The sequence below is a fragment of the Sapajus apella genome, unplaced genomic scaffold, assembly GCF_009761245.1.
Source record: "Sapajus apella isolate SASKATOON/1434 unplaced genomic scaffold, GSC_monkey_1.0 scaffold4, whole genome shotgun sequence".
Taxonomy (NCBI): domain Eukaryota; kingdom Metazoa; phylum Chordata; class Mammalia; order Primates; family Cebidae; genus Sapajus; species Sapajus apella.
This window is the reverse complement of record NW_022436944.1, coordinates 496,272-510,670: the sequence shown is the minus strand read 5'-3', so window position 1 is coordinate 510,670 and position 14,399 is coordinate 496,272. Positions and strand designations below refer to the sequence as shown.

Sequence of the window (14,399 nt, the reverse complement as noted above, 5' to 3'; positions counted from 1 at the left end):
GTTGACCAGGATGGTCTCGATCTCTTGACCTCGTGATCCACCCACCTCGGCCTCCCAAAGTGCTGGGATTACAGGCTTGAGCCACCGTGCCCGGCCATGATGACTCTTAAATAATGTGACTTGTCTTTACCCAGTGGCCCACTCAGGTTGACACATAAAATTAACCATCACATTTTTCCTTCAATAAATGTTTCCTTTCCATATTTTTCTGCAGACAGATGCACCATCAGGAATGGAATTACAGTCATGGTATCCTGTTATAAAGCAGGAAGGTGACCATGTTTCTCAGACACATTCATTTTTACATCCCAGGTGAGTTGATATTCATTTGTTTCTTCATTCATTCAACAGTGATATGCCATGGACTATTTCTGGGACGTGGGTATTTCTTTTTTTTGAGATGGAGTCTTGCTCTGTCACCCAGGCTGGAGTGCAGTGGTGTGATCTCAACTCACTGCAGCCTCTGACTCCTGGCTTCAAGCAATTGTCTTTAGCCTCCCGAGTAGCTGGGACTACAGGTGTACACCATCCCGCCTACCTAATTTTTATATTTTTGGAAGAGATTGGGTTTCATAGTGTTGGCCAGGCTGGTCTCAAATTCCTGGCCTCAGGTGATCCACCCATTTTGGCCTCCCAAATTGCTGGGATTACAGGCATGAGCCACTGTGCCCGGCCAGGAATTTATTTCTTTAGTTTCAGGCTTTTTTGTTAATCATAGATTATCTTTGAAAATTCAAAGTTATTTTTAAGTATATGCATTGGTAATTAATATATTTTTTGTTTTATTTGTCATTATATGGAAATTGTAGGTGAATTGTTTAATCAGTCTTATGAGAAAAAATTTCAAAGAATCTAAAATGAAATGAATTGTAAATTACATTGAATATCTGAAATAACCTTTACTATGGCCGGGCGCGGTGGCTCAAGCCTGTAATCCCAGCACTTTGGGAGGCCGAGGCGGGTGGATCACGGGGTCAAGAGATCGAGACCATCCTGGTCAACACGGTGAAACCCCGTCTCTACTAAAAATACAAAACATTAGCTGGGCATGGTGGCGTGTGCCTGTAATCCCAGCTACTCAGGAAGCTGAGGCAGGAGAATCGCCTGAACCCAGGAGGCGGAGGTTGCGGTGAGCCGAGATCGCGCCATTGCACTCCAGCCTGGGTAACATGAGTGAAACTCCGTCTCAAAAAAAAAAAAAATAACCTTTACTATGTATTTCTGTGTGTTTTCTAGAAATAGATCATTTTCTGTTTGCCCTAAAGTAAAAAATGAAAGTTCTTCTTTAATTTCCTACTTTTCTTCAAGAGGTAAACCAATTCTTGAGGAGTTTGGTATGCAACTTTAATTTCTTTTTTTTTTTTGGACAGAGTCTCACTCTGTTCCTTAGGCTGGAGTACAATGGTGTAATCTCAGCTCACTGTAACCTCCGCCTCCTGGATTCAAGCAATTCTCTCGCCTCAGCCTCCTGAGTAGCTGGAATTATAGGCATCTGCTCTACACCCAGCTAATTTTTGTATTTTTAATAGAGATGAGGTTTCACCATGTTGGCCAGGCTGGTCTCGAACTACTGACCTCAAGTGATCACCTGCCTCAGCCTCCCAAAGTGCTGGGATTACAGGCGTGAGCCATCACACCCGGCCTGCAACTTGAATATTTTAAAAATAAATTCTTTTGAAACTTAGAGTTTTCTTAATAATCACACCTCTCAAAATCAGGATTTTACTTTTTTGATAAAGGTGCACCCTAGATTATAAGTTTTTTTATGTTTTTTATCTACTTAGAAATCTACTTATATCTACTTATAAATCCTAGATTTTTATCTATTAGTGTAAATCTATATTCTCTCCAAGCATGGTGATTGTTAAAGAGACTGAGTCTTATTTACATTTGTACAATTACTACTTTACCTGTTGTATTTGCAGTAAGTCTTGTGAGTGCTATTAAACCTGTCAATTTTCTTGTCCTGTCAGAAAACTGAGATTTTGCCTCAAAAATGTATGTCATTAGCAAAGGGGAACAATATAGATGTCTTGTACAAAGAAAATGAGATGTAAGAGGAGACTGTCTGGAGTTCAGGGGATGAAGTGTCAAGTCTGTTAAATGTTTCCATCTTTTTGCTGTTACTCAGAATATAGTTGCAAATATGGTACTTAAATCTAGCTGAAATTTGTTCCTTAAGCCTCTCCGATGAGTCTACTGGGCAATTTTATATGAATTTTGAGCAAAATTTGTAATCCCTTCAGTCTTAGTTTTGCATAGTTTATTATTGCCATTTTATCAGATGAGGAGGAAGTACTGAAGTATTTTAAGAAGATTGCTCAGTGGGGTTTGATACAAGAATTGCCCAGTAGCAGGGCGCAGCATTCAGAGTGCATATTCTCTCTCTGAGGTACATAAGAAGAGCCCTGGGAGCTCCTCATTGAGCCTCTCGTGAATCAGGCCATAGCCTTGCAATCTGCATCTGAAGCAGCCTCAAAGCAAAGAGCCAGGATTCCCTGGCTGGTGGGCAAGATAAAGTCCTCCAAAGTAGTTATAGAGTATTCTCTTTCTGGAGTAAAACTTACCTGTTCAGGGTTGTTACACAGCTCTATAAAGTACTTAATGCTTTTAGTTCTTAGATGGTTTTGAGGGAAGAAGAGATTGTGATTTTCTGAGTATCTTTTTTGTGCTTAGAAATTACTTGCCAAAAAAAAAAAAGAAAGAAATTACTTGCAAGCTGGGTGTGGTTGCTCACGCCTGTAATCCCAGTGCTTTGGGAGTCCAAGGTAGGAGGGATATCACTTGAGCCCAGGAGTTCAAGACCAGCTTGGTGGCATAGCAAGACCCCATCTCTTAAAAAAACAAACAAACAAACAAACAAAAACATGGGCATGTGTATTTCCAGCTACCTGAGATGCTGCGGAGGACTGCTTGAGCCCAGGAGTTAGAGGGTACAGTGAGCCATGATCATGATCATGCCACTGCACTCCAGCCTGGGTGACAGAGTGAGACCCTGTCTCAAAAAAAAAAAAAAAAAAAAAGTAATTACTAACAAACTAAAAAAAATCCCTTATAATTTTGTTTGTAATGCCTAAAGTGCTGATAATTTTTTTTCTAAGAATTCTTTTCTGTGACCTTTATTTTCTGAGTTATAATATTGTCTGCTTTTATTTGGGGGGAAAAAAAAAAAGAGTTTTCCAGGCTGTGCTGTTAGAAAAAAAAAAAAAATGAGTTTAACCACAGAAATGCATGTTACATATTTTGATTTTTACTTAATCGTAATATGTAATATATATGTCTTGTTTTGCTTTTACATGTTTTCAGCTACTACTTATACATGTGTGATAAAGTGGTTGCCCCCAATGTGTCGCTTACTTCTGCTGTATCCCAGTCTAAAGAGCTCACAAAGACAGAGGCAAGTAAGTCCATATCACGACAGTCAGAGAAGGCTCACAGTAGTGGTAAACATCAAAAAACGGTGTCTTATCCAGATGTCTCACTTGAGGAACAGGAGAAAATGGATTTAAAAACAAGTAAAGAATTATGTAGCCGTTTAGGTAAGTATTCAGAGATTATCTTTCTAAAATTAAATACCTAATGAACACATTTACTCAGCATTTTCAAACAGGTTTTTTGTTTAAGCTAAATTTTCAGATAATTGGAGCTTTTACCTTTAAAAATGCTACCCTTCAAAATTCTTTTCTTTTAATCACAGTTGCTATACTTTTGTAGTGTGGTGCTAGCTCGAGAGACTGAGATAGGCTACTTGGCCTAAGACTGCAAGTTATTTTTGTCTGAATATTTTTCTTTCCTACCTTTTATTTGCTGTCAGATTTCTTTAGTAGATCCTTGTTTTTCTTTCGTCCTTTTTTTTTTCTTCTTTTTTTGTGTTAGAGTCTTTCTCTATTACCTAGGCTGGAGTGCAGGGTTGGGGTCATGGCTCATTGCAGCCTCAACCTTTTGGCTCAAGTGATCCTCCCACTCAACCTCCCTGGTAGCTAGGACCACAGGCACATGCCACTGTGCCTGGCTAATTAAAAAAAAAAGTTTTTTTTTTTTTTTTTTTAAGAATAGGTCTTGCTATGTTGCTCAGGCTGGTCTTGAACTCCTGAGCTCAAGTGTTCCTCCTGCTTTGGCTTCTCAAAGTGTTGGGATTACAGCTGTGAGCCACCACACTCGACCTTTATTTTTCTAATTTGCCATGAACTGACACAACGCTTAACTAATACTAAGAAGTATATGTAAGTAAAAGTAGTTAGATATAGAACTCATTGAAGCTTAGTTATGGAATAAAGCAAGGATTGAAAACTCTGGGCACCAGGCATTTGTCATAAATGTGGAACACTGGCTGGTTATCTAAAAGAAAAATAGGTCGCTACTTACCATGCCTTTTAAAATACAGTGGATTAAATGAGACATATCTGCAGCTATTGCCTGTGTTACCTACCATCCATATAGCAGCACAGCTTTGCTTGATGATTGGGCAGTGTGACAGTTACGTTAGCTGCCTTGGAATGATTCGAGGGTCCTCTAGTTAATTTTTTGTAGAGAATTGAGATTCTTGGGGGTTTTCTGCATTAATTTTGAAGGCCTTTTGTTTTGTTTTGTTTTTCTTATTTAGAGACAGAGTCTCGCTCTGTTGCTCTAGGCTGGTGGAGTACAGTGGTGCATTCATAGCTCACTGTAGCTTCAAATTGCTGGGCTCAAGTAGTCCTTGCACCTCAGCCTTTCTAGTAGCTAGGACTACAGGTGCGTGCCACTGTGCCCGCCTCATTTTTAAATTTTTTGTAGAGACGGGGCCTCACTGTATTGCCCAGGCTGGCATTAAGCTCTTAGCCTCAAGTGATCCTCCTGCCTTGGCCCCCTAAAGCATTGGGATTACAGATGTGAACCACCAGGCGTGGCCAATTTTGAGATTTCTAAAACTCAGTTTTCTTTGGATTTAAATATGGTAAACAAAAATTAGTAATGACTATTATGCCATATTGGCATTGCATTTTATTTCCCAAATTAATTCTAGTGATTTCTAAAAAATTATTGAGATATAATTCATATACCATAAAATTTACCCTTTTCAAGCTTACAGTTCAGTGGTTTTAAATATATTCACAAAGTTGTGCAATCTTCACAACTAATTTAGTTTTATAATATTTTCTTTTCTTTTTTGAGATGGAGTTTTGCTCTTGTCGCCCAGGCTGGAGTGTGATGGCGCGATCTCAGCTCACTGCAACCTCTGCCTTCTGGGTTCAAGTGATTTTCCCTGCCTCAGCCTCCTGAATAGCTGGGATTATAGGCGTGGGTCACCACGCCTGGCTAATTTTTTTCTATTATTAGTAGAGACGGGGGTTTTTGCCATGTTGGTGAGGTTGGTCTTGAACTCCTGACCTCAGGTGATCTGCCTGCTATGCCACCATGCCTGGCTAATTATTTTGTATTTTCAGTAGAGACGGGGTTTTACCATGTTGATCAGGTTGGTGGCAAACTCCAGACCTCAGGTAATCTACCTGCCTTGGGCTCCTAAAGTGCTGGAATTATAGGCTTGAGCCACCACACCCAGCCAAGAAATGTATATTTAAGGATTGTAGCTCTTAGATTTAGGTCTTTGATCAATTTTGAGTTAATTTTTGTATACTGTGTAAGGTCCAACCTTATTCTTTGGCATGTGGATATAGTTGTCCATATGTTGAAAAGATTATTCTTTCCTGATTGAATTGCTTTGGCACCTTTGTCAATAACAATTGCCTTATAAAGTATGAGTTTTAAAAATATCTGGACTCTGAATTCTGTTCTACTGATCTGTACGTCTGTCCTTAAGTCATCACACAGTCTTGATTTCTGTAGCTTTGTAGTAAGCTTTGATATTGGGAATTGTGAGTTTTTCAGCTTTGTTATTCTTTTTCAAGATTGTTTTATCTACTTTGGGTTTGTTGCATTTCCAATATAAATTTTAGAATCCACTTGTCAATTTCTGCAAAAATTCCAGTGGGGATTTTGATAGGGATTGCACTGAATAAGTAGATCAATTTGGGGAGTATTACTGTTTAACAATATTAACTCTTCCAACCCATGAATTTGGGGTGTCTTTCCATGTATTTAGGTCTTAAATTTCTTTTAACGATGTTTTGTAGTTTTCATTGTACTTGCACTACTTTTGTTAAATTTATTCCTAAGTATATTATTTGCTTTGGTTTAATTTATAAATGAAATGTTTTAAAAATTTCATTTATGGATTGTTCTAGTGATTTCTTAATGGAGTGATATTTATACTTTGTTACTTAATTTTTTTCTCTCAAGATGCATCAGTCTCAAATAATTCTACAAGTAAAAGGAAATCTGAGTCTACCACTTGCAACTTAGTCAGAGACATAAGCAGAGTGGGAATTGGTCATGATGCTGCTACTGCATCTCCACTTCTTCTGGAAGATGTCTTTTGTGAGGATGATAAGGGGAAAATGATGGAAGAAGTAATGAGAATTTATGTAAAACAGCAGGAAAAACTAAACTTGATTTTGCAAAAGAAGCAACAACTTCAGATGGTAAAATTGTTACCTAAATAATAGTACATTATGAAAAGCTACTTTTATATATTCTTTTTTTTCCTTACCCCCCAGACGGAGTCTTACTCTTTTGCTCATGCTGGAGTTCAGTGATGCGTTCTTGGCTCACTGCATCCTCTGCCTCCAGGGTCAAGCAGTTCTCCTGCCTCAGCCTCCCCAGTAGCTGGGATTACAGGCATGCACCACCACACCCGCCTAATTTTTGTATTCTTAGTAGAGACAGGGTTATTGTCCAGGCTGGTCTCAAACTCTTTTTTTTTTTTTTTTGAGACGGAGTCTAGCTCTGTCACCAGGCTGGAGTGCAGTGGCACAAACTCGGCTCACTGCAACTTCCGCCTCCCGGGTTCAAGCAATTCTTCCGCCTCAGCCTCCCGAGTAGCTGGGACCACAGGCACGTGCCACCATGCCTGGCTATTTTTTGTATTTTTAGTAGAGACAGGGTTTCAACATGTTGGCCAGGATGGTCTCGATCTCCTGACCTCATGATCTGCCCACCTCGGCCTCCCAAAGTGCTGGGATTACAGACGTGAGCCACCGCACCCGGCCTGGTCTCGAACTCTTGACCTTGTGACCTGCCTTCCTCGGCTTCCCAAAGTGCTGGATTACAGATGTGAGCCATGCCTGGCCTCCCTGTATATTCTAAGAAAAGTCAGGATGAGATACTACAAATATACTTAAGATTATTGTTTTGTTTTACATTGATAAGCAATTTTAATATACTTTAAAAGTTTTTGAGAAAATAGTTTTTCAAAATAATTACCTGTATATCGAACTGTTAATGATAGCTGAATTTTAGATAATTTCTGTGCTATATTTTTTCTGAACTGAAAATTTTAACATGGTGAAAATAAAGTAAAAGTTATATTGTGATTCTTTACAGGAAGTAGAAATACTGAGTAGTTCAAAATCTATGAAGGAACTCACTGAAGAACAGCAGAATTTAGAGAAAGAGCTTGAATCTTTGCAGAATGAACATGCTCAAAGAATGGAAGAATTTTATGTTGAACAGAAAGACTTAGAGAAAAAATTAGAGCAGGCAATGAAGCAAAAATGTACCTGTGACTCAAATTTAGAAAAAGACAAAGAGGCTGAATATGCAGCACAGGTAAGAATTATTGTTTGTTTTAACGGTGCCGTTTCAGCATGGAAATGGAAACTGTTACATCTCTAATAAAGGAATTACCTTTCGTCAAGCTCAGTTTACTAAGCTAGATTTCAGAATAGGTAATTCTGTTAAACATAGCTTTATGCTGTATTGTCCAAGATGATTATTTTGATGTTTATTTTATTAGTTTAAACTTTTATTGAGTTATTATAGTTTAGCTATGTAAATTGCTAATCTCTAGCCCTCTGAATATCAAATGTTATATTATTTTAATGTACTATATGAGCTTTCAAATCTGCAAATTAACAGGAACTATTGCATGTTATGTTCAAAAGCACGGGAGCAAAAATAAGCAATCCCCTTTTGTTGATAGAATCTTACAATTTAAGGATCATGAACAAATAACTAACATGAGCAGGCTGTGATGAGTGGTGGAGTATTGGGCATAATGAACGTGCTGTAGGTGTTCATTCCTCTTGTTCCTTTGCTTTTTCTTCAATTTAATGGCCTGTTAGATGTCAGATTAATAGTATTAGATACTTAACAGATGTAGTATACATGAAATAGTTCATTTTATAAAAAGTAATTTGAAAGTAGGTATTTGCTATGATATGAGGATTAAATGGAAAAGCAAAACAATTTAAATTGACGTGGCCTTTTAAATCACATAGTTGGCAGAACTGAGGCAGAGATTGGACCATGCAGAGGCCGATAGGCATGATCTCCAAGATGAACTCAGACAGGAGCGGGAAGCAAGACAGAAGTTAGAGATGATGATAAAAGAGCTAAAGCTGCAAATTCTGAAATCATCAAAGACTGCTAAGAATTAGAAACTGTTAAAGAGATTTATCTGTGTATTATTGACAAGGTTTTTTGTTTGTTGCTTGCTTTGGTAATTGAATTCTGAAGAACTTACCTGCATGAAGATAATTAGACATTCTACCCATTTGTAGATCAGAGAAAGTGAAGAGATTATATATTAGTACTTAAATTTTTACATTTTCCAAATGAATGAAAATGTATGTTTCTTTGTACTTTTTTAAAAAAATCAGCTTAGTTACAATACCATATGGTTTCAACTAGTAGGTAATCTGCTTATATTTCTAATGTAAACTTAACAATTGTGTCCTTTTTAAAAGCTGCAGTATGTGATGGAAAATAGCTGTGGTCCATTTTGTTATCTGTATTTCAGACTCAATTTTAGATACAATGGTGGCTTTATATTTTAAGTATATAGAGTTACTCAAGGAGTTGAATCTCCCCTTTTCTCATTAACACAATCTTTCTAAGTTGATATAGTATACTAATTAACATGCACCAAATTTACTTTTTACTTTGTTCAGATTGTGGAATGAATTTCCACTAGTTTTCTTCTTTTTAATGTCTCTCCTAGGAGAAATTTTATTGAGGTTATAACATACCCCATGAGCACAGTGGGGAAGAATAATGTGTTGTTATGCACTGCTGCTAAACAGAAGAAGCAGTTGTAATTTGTTTTTTAGTTTAAATGTGGTTATATTTAGATTTTTTTTAAGCAGCAATTTTTCAAAAATGAAATGTAATAACTTCTGTACTTTTGTTTGTGTTAATAGTGGTGTGAAAGTATTAATGTTCTTAAGAAAACTGATACCATTGTTGTATATCAGTTTCTATACAATCCATAATCCTGTACAGTTTTTATATGTAGTTACGAGTCTTGCTGAAATTTACATAATGAATTTGTCTTCCTTTAAGTTGTAAAATGTTAAACACCTTGAAGGTTATTTTGGACTTTTGTATGTTTAAATGTTAAGTCTTACCAAAATTTGCACGAATGGACCATTTTCAATTACTACTTAATATCAAAATCAGGAATTTACAGTCAACTGATAGTGTATGATAGATGCATATAGGACAGCTTAGTTACCTGCTACTAAAAGATTTTTAGGTAATTTTCAGAAGGTAAAGGAATTCCATAATTTTGGGAGGGACAACATCTTCTGCACTTCTTTTTTTTTTTTTTTTGCACAGAAAAGTCTGTCATTCTCTAATGGCAAATTTCATGTTAGTTAATTCTTGGCTTAAAATATATTAGGTAAAATTCTTAGATTTGTTTTTAAAGGAAGTTTCCCAAAACTCATTAATTAACATTATTATCCCATGGATTTTATGGGATAGTAAATGTTTTTCATGTTCTCTTATAAGGTACTATGTATGAAATTACTTAAGAGAACTATATTTATTTTAAAATAAATTAGCTAGGGTTAAGGTTAGATCCTATTTCCAGCATAGAAGGTAGATAATGGTATAGAAAAAAATCACTAGATTGCCATTTAACCAGTTATTTTCATATTTTGCTTAATAGTACATATCCAAAAATAATTTTGTACTTCCCCAAATGTGTATTTACTAAATTGAGTATGACCTAAATGTGTATTTTCTATTTTCCATTTAAATTTTACTATACTAACACTAATTTTATTTGTTGATTCTTGGAATCTTCTCAAGGAGGAGCAAATATTAAAATGATATGCAGAAGCAAATTTTGAATTATTTGTGTCATAGCTCAGCTGAGTTTTGGAAGACAAACTCAAGCACCTATAATTTCATTGATATTTCTAATTTACTCAGAACCTTTCTGCTTTATGTTACCTAGTAAATGATAAACGAATTTGTTTCAACCCAAAACTTCTAAAATAAATTGCTTAATCCTTGAAATATGTTATTTAAAAATTCTTAGCAGTGCTTAAACACCATTAAATTATTATAAACTTGTAAGTCAGAATTGAGTAAGAAATATTTTTTTGTAGTCCTTCACATAATGAAAAGTTGCCACATGACTTTGTATAGTCTTCATTTTTCAGAAGATGCATTGATGTGCCATAGGTTTCTGTCTAACTTCCTTGAAAATAGTTTTTTAAGTCAATTGTAAATATACATATTATTAAAAGTAACTTTAAACTGCACCATATAGCTTGAAAACAATATAGAGATTTTGTAATACCTTATAAGTGGCCTCTGCTAAAATCTTATCCATATAAAACTTATTCTGTTCTTTGCATGCTTATTTTGTGTGTTGGTTGTTAGCTTAATGTTTGATTTGTTGTTAGTTTTTGTGTGCCAAATTCACCAGGCAAACAGATTTTTCCTCAGACTTCAAAAAATAATTCTTTTTAGGAAAAATGTAAAAATGTTTACTCTGAAAAGCTGCATTAAAGGAACACCTATAAAAAGTTTTGCTATTGCATCTTTAGAAGGAAGAAAGAATGTTAGCTTGGATGATGTTTAATTTGGGTAGTGATAGTTTCTATAGTCTAAACTTTATGAGAAAAGGGTACCAAGTCTATAAAGGTAATAAATATAAAACCCCCTGCTGTTATTGAGGAAGCTCTTCAACTACCCTAAATTTCACACATGTAACTTATAATACTATGAAAATATTTGACCAACAATTTACGTTTGTTGTGTGCTTTAGTTTTTGTTTAAACATATTCTTTTGCTCGAATTTCTGTGTTCATGAGAGTTAGGGTGTTTTGTGCTTCTTGAACTAATTTTATAACATATTTAATATATTACCAGTTAAGATATAAAATCATTTGTACATAGTGAATTGTAAAGCAGCTATTAAAGTAGGTGAAATAAAGTATATATTTGCAAGTTATCCATATCTTTTAGAAGTCATGACAGAACAACCAGTTTCTTTGCACATCAGTAGCTTCTGTTTGAAGGAAAGTAAAGTTGTAAGGAAACTCAAGTACTATCAAATGTGTCAAGGTATTTCCCTAGAATTAATTGCGAAGCTTGTGCTGCAGATTTTTGATCAGCTTCTAAAATTTTCTCAATAAGACATATGTTTTGATTACTTAGGGAAGATTCCTCATTTTTATTTGTCCTTTATGCATTTAATCCACATGATAGGACATTCAAAATTAATATAAAGAAAAATTGTGCTCATACTGTACATCTGTTTCTGTGCTTGGAGCTACTTAATAGTTTTTAATCGAAGCTGTCAGCAATAAGGGACATATAACTGCTGTATTATACATTGTGGAATTAAATAGACAGAGCTTAATTTCCTTTTTCTAGTATAGGGTACTTAAGCATTTCCACTTTTGGAAGAAAAGCATATGAGTATTTTCTATTGCATTTTGTTTAAAAGGACAGGGTTTTTTTTTTTTTTTTTTTTTTTTGTAAATCCTTTCATTTAAATGGCTTCTAAGCTGTATAATGTAATTTGGAGCCTATTTAGTAATAGAATTAAATGTCTTATGTAGTGCTACAATTTTTGAATTAGAAAGTGATCAGATGTAAAAAACAAAAAAAATTAAGCCCAGAAAACAAAATAGTTTATTAAATTCGTTTAATATAAAATGAATATAAGATTTTTTTCTTCAATATAGATACCTCACTTGAAAACAAAGAAAGCACAAAGTAGTTCTAGTAAACATGTCCTACAGAACAGTTGCTAAATGTAGGACATCTTTTGAGGAATTAGTTTGTGAGAAATAAAATATACTTGTTTTAACTATACTGTTAGAAGTATTTGTTTTTCCTGATAATTTTAAGCCAACAGAATAGTCTTAAATTATTTCTGAATTTCTAATCTGTGAAGGCAGTAAATGAAATATCTGTTCTGCAACTGTTGAAGCAAATAATTGACTACATTGACCATAATTAAATTTAAAATTTTGCCAATGATGTACAGTTTTATGGTTAAAGTTGCTGTGGTTGGTTGCATTACATGACACAGAAAACTGTCCTCTACCTCACGTGAAATAAATATTTTATATGGTTTTACTAAAAATAAGACTCATGTATCTGGTCACCTAGTTTACAAATTTTGAATTATATTTATTGAAACATGACATACTGTGCTCTGAGCTTATACCTCAATTGTATTTTGTGCTGTTTTCCATTTTCATGCCTTGTAAATAACTTGTATAGATTGTGGATCAAATTCTAAATAAAAACTTTTAATGCCAATGAAATTTGATTCAAGTCATTTCAGTATTGTGTGTCAGCTTAACTTTCTTGTTCCCTAAGATTGACATTTTCTCCTTTGTTCCTTTAAAAGTCTATTGTTTGCAGGCTAGGCACAATGGCTTATGCCTATAATCCCAGCACTTTGGGAGGTGAAGGCAGGCAAATCACCTGAAGTGAGGCATTCAAGACCAGCCTGCCTGACATGGTGAAACATTGCCTCTACTAAAAGTACAAAATCAGCTGGGTGTGGTGACCCATGCTTGTAATCCCAGCTACTTGGGTGGCAGGAGAATTACTTGAACCCAGGAGGCAGAGGTTGCAGTGAGTCAAGGTCGCACCATTGCACTCTAGCCTGGGTGACAAGAGCGAAACTATGTCTCAAAAAAAAAAAAAAAGTCTATTATTTGTTACACACTAACTTGAAAAACCTGTTTATTATAAAATAGGGAATTTTATGCAATATTTCAGGTGATGAAATACCAGCATTATGTGATTATTTAATAATTTTTAGGCTTTTGCTTTAACGTTTTTTTCACTACCCTTATTAAATACCTGGTATAAGTTATCTACTGCATAACAAATTACCTTAAAACTTAGCAATGTGGCTCTTACCTGTAATCTCAGTGCTTTGGGAGACTGGGCTGGGAGGATCGCTTGAGTCCAGGAGTAGCAGTTTGAGGCTGCAGTGAGCTGTTATATAATCACACCACTGCACTCCAGCCTGGGTAACAGAGTGAGTAGAGAGATCTTGTCTCTAAAAACAAACGAAAGGCCAGGCTTGGTGGCTAACCCCTGTAATCCAGGCACTTTGGGAGGCTGAGGTGGGCAGAACATGAGGTCAGGAGTTCGAGACCAGCCTTATCAACATGGAGAAACCCCATCTCTACTAAAAATAGAAAAATTAGCCGATCGTGGTGGCTCGCTCCTGTAATCCCAGCTACTCTGGAGGCTGAGGCAGGAGAATCGCTTGAACCCTGGAGGTGGAGGTTACAGTGAGCTGAGATCGTGCCACTGCACTCCAGCCTGGGCGACAGAGCAGTCTCAAAAGAAAAAAACTAAGCTACTTATAAATTGTATCGTGGTGTTATCAATAAGGGAAATTAAAAAAAATTCAGAAACAGCTTGCTGTTTTGGCTCAGGAGCTCTTACAAGGTTGCACTTAGCGTGCCACACAGGGGTGAAGTCTGAGAGCTCGATTGTACCGAAGGCTTTGCCTCCAAGCTCACTTACGTGGTTGCTGACAGACGCTCAGTTGATAACTACCTGAACCTGTCCATGGAGCTGTTCATGAAATGACTGGTTAGCCCCAAATGAGTGATCCAGAAGAAAATGTGATGCCACAATTTCTTTATGACCCTGACTGTAAGTCACACACTGTCCCTTTTGCCTTGTTTTATTACAGGACAAGGTTATATACGGTTTGAATAACAGGAGACAGGGATCATTAGAGACTACCTTAAGGTCTGGTTAAATACCCTCTGAATTGTAATTAAATGTTTTTTGTGGTAAGATATACGTAACAATGTACTGTTTTGGCCATTTTTAAGTGTACAATTCAATGACATTAAGTATAGTCACAATGTTAGGCAGCTATCACCATTATTTCCAGCACTTTTTCATTATCCCAAACAGAAACTCTGTACCTATTAAACAGTAACTCCCTAATGCATATCTTCTCCCCCAGCCCCTGATGACTTCTACTTTCTGCCTCTACGAATTTGTGTATTTTAGGTATGTAAGTGGAATAAAAATACTTGTCCTTTGTGTCTACATAGCTTGTTTCATTTATCATG

The 14,399-nt window shown here is 35.9% G+C and overlaps 1 protein-coding gene across 1 annotated transcript in view; it reads left to right on the top strand.

Moving 5' to 3' along the window:
- SKIL (SKI like proto-oncogene) overlaps window positions 1-12,611 on the top strand; it is a 43,171-nt gene extending 30,560 nt beyond the window's left edge. The window contains exons 3-7 of the mRNA XM_032260598.1: window positions 215-312; window positions 3,307-3,539; window positions 6,277-6,518; window positions 7,420-7,644; window positions 8,316-12,611. Coding sequence (XP_032116489.1) covers window positions 215-312; window positions 3,307-3,539; window positions 6,277-6,518; window positions 7,420-7,644; window positions 8,316-8,474 — 957 coding nt within the window. The 3' untranslated portion in view covers window positions 8,475-12,611. The remainder of the gene's footprint in view (window positions 1-214; window positions 313-3,306; window positions 3,540-6,276; window positions 6,519-7,419; window positions 7,645-8,315) is intronic.
- The last annotated feature ends 1,788 nt before the right edge of the window (window positions 12,612-14,399 follow it).